The sequence below is a fragment of the Rutidosis leptorrhynchoides genome, chromosome 2 (genome assembly GCF_046630445.1).
Source record: "Rutidosis leptorrhynchoides isolate AG116_Rl617_1_P2 chromosome 2, CSIRO_AGI_Rlap_v1, whole genome shotgun sequence".
Lineage (NCBI taxonomy): Eukaryota > Viridiplantae > Streptophyta > Magnoliopsida > Asterales > Asteraceae > Rutidosis > Rutidosis leptorrhynchoides.
In genome coordinates this window covers 336,936,098-336,945,479 of record NC_092334.1, presented here as the reverse complement: position 1 = coordinate 336,945,479, position 9,382 = coordinate 336,936,098, and the positions used below count along the sequence as shown (strand labels likewise).

Genomic DNA, 9,382 nt, shown 5'->3' with positions numbered 1-9,382 from the left:
TAATACCATCAATAAGGTAAGTTCACCAACGTCAATGCGAACAACGCCAATAACTACACCCGGAGGGTTAACTACATCACGTCAATACAACATTAATCACGAATTAGCAATTCGACAATCATGCAACATATCGTGCATATACCAATAACCGCAAATCCACATTAGCTAGCAATACCAATAGCATATAGTTCATAATTAAATATGCCAATACATAATTCATACAACCATGGTTAACCAATTCGAACAAGGGAAACGGTACATACAAGACCGTTGGAGTTCATAACATCCGTTAGTGCTACTTAATCAACGCGTAGTCACTAATCCCCCGGGTGATGTCTTAAACAACGCGACTCACTCACCCTTTCCAATGTGGCGTCTTAAACAACGCGACGATTCCACATGCCATTCAATACGATGGGTGGTGTCTTAAACAACGCGACATCCACTCCAATACATTGTGGTGTCTTAAACAACGCGACATCCACTTCTTTACCATGTGGTGTCTTAAACAACGCGACATCCACTTCTTTACAATGTGGTGTCTTAAGCAACGCGACAATGCCACATTCATACGACACAATTAAATACATTACATACATATACGCATAATTATTCCACTCACAACCACGTGTGATAACGTACACCCAAAATGTGTACTTTGCTAAAGGTAGTCAACCAAAACGTTCAACCGTGCCAATTGGACCTATGCACAAGTCCATCAAATCCACCTATATGTGAAGTGAGCTCTATAGCCGAGAATCACTTCACCCGACCCGCACCCATCCTACACATACATATGCATATAGGATATTAACACTCACCTTGAAGTCTTGATGAAAGCTTCCAAATAATCTGCAACTCGCCAATGGAAAATACCTATTCCATTATCATAATTACAACAATACACTTAGAATGGATTCACAAATCAACCCAAATTGACACTTAGTGCAAATTTGACCCAAATGCACTTCCAAGTACAAAACGCGCCCAAAATTAACCAATAATCACTAACACAAGTGAGAATGGTCTTAATACGCCAATTAAACCCGATCATAGGTGTTAAACACCTATCTTGCCCAAAATGACACTTAAACCCTAGTTTGACCCATAAGAAGTCAATATCACGCTATTAGCAAGTTTTGACACCAAAACATATTTAACTCGGTTTAACACTTCAACTTAATCCATTTTAAGTTTATAAACTTTGTTAAATCGCCAATTGGGTCATAATCACCACCAAACCCTAATTTGACCCAAAGTCAAAGTTAGTCAACCAAATAACCCTAAATAGGTTTCAATACTTCCATAATCACCAATCCAAGTGATTAAACTCATAATCAAAGCCTAATCAAGGCCAAACCGCCAACCAACCCAAAACCCACCAACAATAACTATAAGATCCGATTACTAGCTTCACTTAACCCATTTCATCACTTAAAAGGGTTTTACAACTAATTAACTCAAAACCCTAACTTGAATATCAAATTAAATAAATGAAATTCGGAGTTTGAGCTTACCAATACTATCACCGCGTAGCCGAGAACGAAAGGAACAACTTTAAAACCCGAGACTTTGAACGATTCGAGCTGCTTCTTCACCAAAACCTCCAATCTCTCTCTAAACCTCCCTCTCTCTCTAAGAATGGATGAGGATGATGAATGGATGTGAAATGATCCAAAGTTGGATCTAAACCAACTGATAATGCCCACAAATCCGGCCCCATGTGAAATTACCCAAATACCCTTCATTTAAAATAAATAAAACAAGAGATTCTGTCAGCAGCAAACGGCGCGGCGCGCCCCTACCCCGCGCGGCGCGCGACCTCTCTGAAACAGATTCTTTTTCATTTTAAACTTTATATAAATAATCCGCGAAACCCAATCTCGAACGTCTTAATACACAAACAAGCAAGATAAATATTCGGGTCTTACATACATGTGAGAGGTGGCACCCGTATCCAAATATCAATTATCATCAGGCGGGTTTAGGGTCATAGTATGCATAGTTGCTTCCAAATCAGTGGGCCGAGATACAATTGAGCTTGCGTAATTAGCTGTGGGCCGAGGGACCAATAATCCAGGCTGATTTGTTGGTGGGCGGGTCCAAGGGGTAGCTGGGTAGGGACAAGGCGGAGCCCATTGTGTGTTTGACCATGCCCATGGACCATAAGCCCACGGTTGAGTTTGAAAAGGAACCTGACCCGAACCCGAATTAAAACCATTAACCGAATAACTGCGTCCACGTCCTCGAGTGTTTCGACCCCGATTACTTCCACCTCGAGATGAACCCCTACCCCTATTGTTCAATTCACGATTCGACGGTGCCGGAGGTGGTGACGGATTAGGTGAAGCAGTGGTAACAAGAGCCGATGCAGATGAAGTGGCGGCTTGGGTAGCAAGTTGTTGATTTTGTGATTCTTCCAAGATGAGCATTGACCTAGCTTCATAGAATGACGGAAGCTTTTCCCTGTGTGAGATTATAGAGCGGAGACTAGCGTAGGAGTCATTTAGACCGGTGACCAATTGAAGGACCAATCAATCTTCTTCAATAGCCGGTCCAACATTACCCAATTGGTCGGCGATTATTTTCAGTTCTTGGCAATAGGTAGAGGCGTCGGGAAAATTTTCCAGGCGAGTGTTGGCGAATTGATGCTGAAGGTGAACAGCACAGGAATTTTTGTTGTCGTGAAAAATCCTCTTCAAACGTTCCCAGGCTTGCTGAGCGGTGGAGTCGTCTTTGTATACGGTACGAAGTAGGGGAAGAGAAATTGTACCGTAAATCCATTGGAGAACGATAGCATCTAATCGTTCCCAAGAGGCGGTTCGTGTAGGAGGTGGAGTGGATGGTGTGGTAGAAGACGAATCGTCAGTGGTTGCCAGGATGATGTGATCAAGAACCTCATAGGCTCGACAATGGTTCTTGAAGAGACCTGGCCAAAACGAGTATTGGCTCGTTTCCATCTCAAGGGTAATTGGTATGAAATTTTTAATGTTGTTTACGGTAACAGCAGGATGGATTTTGGATGTTTCAGACATGGTGATGTGGTGATTTGATATTTTAAAGGTGTGCAGAAGCATAACTGGAATCGAAGGGAGGTGAAGAAGAATGTGTTAGGGCGTCTGATACCATAAAGGAAGGTAATCCTTGATCTTTTATTAATCAATGTTCTTGCTTATATAATCGCAGATGGATACAATGGTACATCGGATTTACAGGGATTATCCTAACTACATAAGCTATTTTACAGGATATCTAGCTTGACTGATTAATGCTATGCTGTTACATTTAATATCGACTAGTACTAAGATAACATAAGAAATACAACAGTACAGTACAAATAATATTCATTATTTAACTATTGTCTTATAGTCTTGCGACTAATTTTAAAAATATACACCAGCTATTATCTTTTTCAGTAAAAATTGTCCACTTTATTCCTTATAAGTAGAAACTTCTTTTTTGAAAGCTATTAATATTATAAGTAGAAACTTCCAGGATTCTAGCATCAACGTTTTAGTAAGAAAAACCGTAAACAGAAACCTGAACACTGACTTATATTCATCCACCCTCCAAGATTCTAGCATCAACATTTCTATAAGAACGCAAATAAACACCTTAGCACCGATGTAAGAACGCTCATAAACACCCCGTAAACATTACAATTATCAAGGACGAAGTTTTTCAGGGCCAGTGAGAGATCGTGGCCCCACAATAAATAAAAATGAAGCTTGCAGTCCTTTGAGTTACTAATGTTTGATTTTTTGAATCAATTATATGGGAGTTCGTATGAAAGATATATGATTAAAATTTTGAAGACTCAAAATTTGCAAGCTGTCACCACTTTGGTCATATCTTTTTTATCTGGATTCAGATTTAGTTGATTTAAAAGCTCAAACGCCCGTAACTCAAAGGAATACAAATTTCTATTTTATGGCTATCCTAACTTCAAATCCTCCCATCGACAAGAGGCTCTATCTTGACTAAGATATCACCAACGTCCTAAATATATATATATATATATATATATATATATATATATATATATATATATATATATATATATATATATATATATATATATATATATATATATATATATATATATATATATTGTACACTAAAATCATATGATTTTCTTGATAAAATATGTGATATCCCGGCCAACCGGCCCCTTTTAAAACAATTTAAGCTCTATCAATGATTCAAGACAGGATTTCATTTGTTAAACTATGGTATTTCATTTGTTAAACTACATTATGATGCATGGCAATCAAAATGATTCGGTTGAGAAATTAGGTACCGTATATAATAGCTGTTAAAGAAAATTATGATAAAGGTGTTTTTTGCAGACAAGCTTCTAGAGCTTATGGGAGCTTAAGCTTATTTTTTCATAAGCTTCAGCTTCTAGCTAGAAGCTTTGTTGACAGACAAATATTCCAAAGCTTATGAAAAAAATAACTGAAAAAATAAGTTACTTGAAGTAGCTTATGAAAATAAGCTAAGAAACTTATGGAAGTAAAATTGCATTATTAACTCCTAAATTATTATTTATCATTTATTTTTTGTCTTTTTATCATTATTATTTATCGATTGACCCATGTTTACGAGATACAACTCAATTCGACAGGAACGTGTCTTGGCTCGCTCTTTTTATGCATCCCATTGCTCATCCGTAAACAGAAACATCAACACTTGCTGCTCTTCGTCGAAATACACAATTTGCGTAAAAACGTAAGGCGTTTCTTTTTCGAGAAATTTTTCAACTTTGTCCAATCAAAGTCGGAAACATCGACATCCTATTTGCATCCCATTGCTCATCCGTAAACAGAAACATCAACACTTGCTGCTCTTCGTCGAAATACACAATTTGCGTAAAAACGTAAGGCGTTTCTTTTTCGAGAAATTTTTCAACTTTGTCCAATCAAAGTCGGAAACATCGACATCCTCAAAAGATTTTTGTCCCCCACTTACGTATGACTTCCAGTCAAACCAACGCTACCCCCGTAGTTTACATCAATGAAAACTTTGTTCGAATTCATGGTTTGTGTTTGATTAATGTTTATGTTGTATATGTTTGTGAATGATGAATGTGTATATGTGAATGTGTATATGTGAATGTCGATGTATATGTGTATATATATGCAAAATATAAAAGAAATGTTGCAAAAAAATATCCAAAATTGAACCAATACTAAGACCACCCCCTATCGTTAGTTACCGGTCCATTACCCGCACATTACCCGTCATTACCCGTAACTAACCATAGGCACGGGCTCATTACCCGCTTTAGTTACCCGCATTCACCATGGATTTAACGGAAGTTTTAAGTTTAGTTATAAGAATTGTGGGTCCAGTGACTTTTTATTGTTGAACTTGATGCTTTATTGCTTGTACGTTGTATATTAAGAGGAGTATTGTTTTAGCCATTATTATACTATTATAGGGAGTGTTTAATTATGAGTTAGTTATAGGATATTGGTGTTGATGTGGCGCTGATGTGGAAGATTAAGAGGATGAATAGTTTAGTTACGATAGGAAGTGGCCTAACCGTTGCTATGCAACTAAATCATGCCACGTACCCAAAACCATTCAAATACGTCAAACCAATTCGTGTGCCAAACTCCAGCACGCCGGCTCATTTAACCCCCAGCACGCCGCATTAGCTGCGTGCTAACGGCGTCTTGGGTGCACACCAGCTCCAACACAGGCGTATTAGAGAAGACCTTATAAAAAATAAGCTCCAACTTCAAAACTTAAAGAATAAGCTTCAGCTTCCGATGTCAGGTACAAGCTCCAGCTCCAAATAATTCAAACTTTTAGGGTGTTTAAGCACGCTACTAAATAATTCAAACTAAGCTAATAAAGTTCGCCATTTTGTTGTTTTCTATTGTATAACACTTCCATCTAAACTATGCAAATCTCCAAACATTGTCAAAGTCTCAAAGAGTTGTGCATGTGAGTGTGTGACAAGACCATGTGCAAAGAGATACTCCATAAAATCAACGAAAACCACATCCGCCAGTCACGCAATGAATGAATAATTAAATTAAATTAAATTAATAAACAAATATAATTAAAAATCAATATTCAATTACATTCATCTCTTCTCTACTCAACACCAATCAAACCCCATAAATCAAATTTGAATCTTTAGTCAATCTATCACAGATGATGAACCAACACCAAATATAACGTGTACCCATTTGGGCAAATAAACCTACCAACTGATTTTAAACAACAATTTTGTTTGCCAATTTTGTCGAATTCAATTTCCAAATCAAACACGTAAAAGTAGCGAGTCCCAAATAGCGGCAATGGCGAAAACTGCAGGGATCACGAACTGGCTTCTGAGAACGGTGAATCTTGAAGAGTGACTCTTTAAAGGGGCAGCACGTGGTGGTGGTGGTGTCGGGGTCAGATGTACGAGCAATTTCATGCCACCATAGCATGACCCTTTGCTACTAATGAAGTAGCGCTCACGGGTGACATTCAGTTCAACAACATCTCTCCCAGCTCCTGTCGTGTAATTGTGAATTGGATGCTCAGCAATACACGTTTCGTAGTTGGTTTTATTCACTTCTATTATGTCGTTCTGGTTTCTGTCGTACACGAAAACTATAAACATAGAAACTTTAATTAGGACACATATAAACAAATTGTAACTTAAGATGTGAAATTCTTGACAATGTTGTATATAATTATTCATGATAATTAATCAGAAACATGGGTTGATAATGAGGCGTGAACCAAAGCTTCTGATTCAATTTTACTCGAAAAATGATTCATATTTTTAATTTTTAATATACAGACCTAAAATATGTCTAAATACTTAATTTGATATCTATCAGACCTCAATATACCTTCAACATTACAATATAATGTAGAATGTAAAGTGAGTAATACTGAGTGTGCAAATGATTGTAAAAGTCCCCCGAAGAGGACTAGTAGACTAGCCCCCGATCAGTCGGGATTTTGAAGTAGTACGACTAGTAGACTAGCCCCCAATCAGTCGGGATTTTGAAGTAGTACGACTAGTCTCCAACTCATTCAATTAAGTCAAAGTTATAAAAATCCGGTTTAGACGGTCAAAGTGGATTTATTAGTTCAAAGTCATATATATTCAGTCAAAATAGGTTGAGTACAGTCAAAGTTGGTCAACGTTCAACTATTCCTCGATTAATCTATGACTTGGTCTGTACAAGATCCCGACCGACTAGTCCACGACCAACGACTTTTAGAATTTTAGAATATAGAGAGTGCATAAAAACTTTAAGGTTACCTAAAGATGTGCCTAAATATACATCCATTTATATATATTACCCTCGTGTAAACTAAATGGAATCTACATCATATATTTAATTTTCTTTAGAAAATATGAATTGTATCTATGAATCTGAAAATTGAAAATGCTAAAAGGATTAAATAAGGAAGTGCTTTCTAAAACAGTAACATTGAAGTTTCTTGTCTTTTCAGATATATTTAAAAATTTAAAAATGGTAATGAAAGAAACTCAACTTTCCATATTCAAACTAAAGATAGTGTTCAACTTAACATCAAAAAACAAACTATAATCTGTAGTACGTACCTTAAATAACCATCTTAAACTTAAATGTATTATATACCAGATAGAAATAGAAATGATATTTGGTACTACCCATACATATTTATTTTTGAAAATTTCCAAGTCAGTTGAACAACAAATAAACAGCCTAAGATCCAGGATCCGCTTCCTAATTGTAAACCATCAATATAATAATTTGTTACCAAAATGTTATAATTTATAACAATATACTATTAAGCTCAAATTAGTAAACCATAAGGTCACTTAATAGTTATCATAAAAACAAGATCTAGCTGGATTAGCTTCAAATTAACTAAAACAAAATCATAATTAGAGATCTAAGTGTATAACAATGTGAAACAAAACAAAACAAAACAAAAAAGTAACAGATCTGATAAATACAAATACTTACAAAGCCAATCACCCAAGTAAAAAGTTTGATTTCCAGCCCAAAGAGTGTAGTTAACATTAGAAGTCCAGCCCATACTACCGCCGACGATCAACCGTTTACCGGATACTTCCGGTACCATTACCATTAATGTAGCACAAAATGCTATAGCCACCACCGCCGACAACCTACTGCTGCCGTTCATTTTTGGAATGAGTAAGATAAAATGAAATTGGTTGAATTTCGAGGTGTTATTTCTAGAAATATCGGGTTATGTGATGATGCTCTGTTTTATAAGACGAATAAATAAATAATACGAGTAAGAGCGTCCTCTTGATTAAGTTATAAATATTAATATCATTATATACTCTGTATTATATTTATATTTATATTTATATTTATATTTATATTTATATTTATATTATAATTATAATATAATTATATACACACTATATATTGAGGGTTGTTTTACGCGTTTTTTAGATTAACATTTTCTATACTTGACTTGTTAAAAAAAGAAAAACAAAAAAAGCATGGATAGATAAATGGCAACCACATAAAAAAATGTAATCGATAATTTGACACATAATATATGGTTAACCATCAAACACCGCTAGTGGTCTTGATCAATTCGAATCTATCCATAGATTGTTATCTTACTTCTTACAATGCATTTTATAAAGCATCTTAAAATCTGAACAATTTATGTGTACGGAATGAACTTTAGTTTCAGGGTGTTTTTTTACTTCTCAGTTAATTTTAATTAAATAGTTAAGTGAATTTTTTAATGCGTTTGTTTTTTACTTTTGAATGATATATATGATGTTGAATGGTTTGACATTCACTGTTGAACTACTCAGAGTTAAAACACTCTTTTAACCGTTAAACACATAGTTTAATTTTCTATAATATTCTTCTCAAATCATATTCATAACACTTAACAATTTTATTCATGTAACACGTTAATAAGGAAATTTTATCCAGTTTATTCAAAATGATTTATTTTTGTTGAGAACCAAGTTGGAAAATTGTTTATAAATGCATTGAACTTTCACTAAATTCCTATTGTATCATTCAACTTTCAAATCCTCTATTGCATCCAACTATCTAAATTATTCTATTGTATGTATTTAACCTATTATGACAGGTAACTTTCTAGGTTACTTCAATTTCATTTATAGACATTTACATTATTAGTCCATCATGTTTGTAAACTCCAAATTCATCGGTCCCTCTTGTTAGACAAAACATTTTCATCTTCATCCATTCATCATCTTCATCTTCATCATTGGTTATTTAGAGTGTGGATTCAGATCTGATACCCACTTTCATCTTCATCATCCATTACCTAAACATAACACACATTCAATTAGATCTTCTCATTTCAGCCAACTACAGTACTTAATTCATCTTCAGTTTCCAAATCCACACTT

The 9,382-nt window shown here is 35.4% G+C and overlaps 2 protein-coding genes across 2 annotated transcripts; both read right to left on the bottom strand.

Annotated features, from left to right (window-relative positions):
• Positions 1-2,534: 2,534 nt before the first annotated feature.
• Positions 2,535-3,035, bottom strand: LOC139888852 (uncharacterized). The gene has a single exon (XM_071871834.1). The coding sequence runs from the start codon at positions 3,033-3,035 to the stop codon at positions 2,535-2,537; it is 501 nt and encodes a 166-aa protein (XP_071727935.1).
• Positions 3,036-6,180: 3,145 nt separating this feature from the next.
• Positions 6,181-8,303, bottom strand: LOC139891909 (early nodulin-like protein 17). The gene is made up of 2 exons (XM_071874940.1): positions 7,974-8,303; positions 6,181-6,615 (listed from the first exon to the last, which is right to left on the bottom strand). The coding sequence occupies exons 1-2, from the start codon at positions 8,152-8,154 to the stop codon at positions 6,278-6,280; spliced, it is 519 nt and encodes a 172-aa protein (XP_071731041.1). The 5' UTR covers positions 8,155-8,303; the 3' UTR covers positions 6,181-6,277.
• Between the last annotated feature and the right edge of the window lie 1,079 nt (positions 8,304-9,382).

What these genes read in the sequence shown, in the direction of transcription:
- LOC139888852 (XM_071871834.1), bottom strand. Translation starts at nt 3,035, where the DNA reads ATGTCTGAAACATCCAAAATCCATCCTGCTGTTACCGTAAACAACATT.
- LOC139891909 (XM_071874940.1), bottom strand. Translation starts at nt 8,154, where the DNA reads ATGAACGGCAGCAGTAGGTTGTCGGCGGTGGTGGCTATAGCATTTTGT. An exon ending in TTACTTGGGTGATTGGCTTT is followed by an intron (nt 6,616 to 7,973) that starts GTAAGTATTTGT and finishes CTATGTTTATAG; the next exon opens with TTTTCGTGTACGACAGAAAC.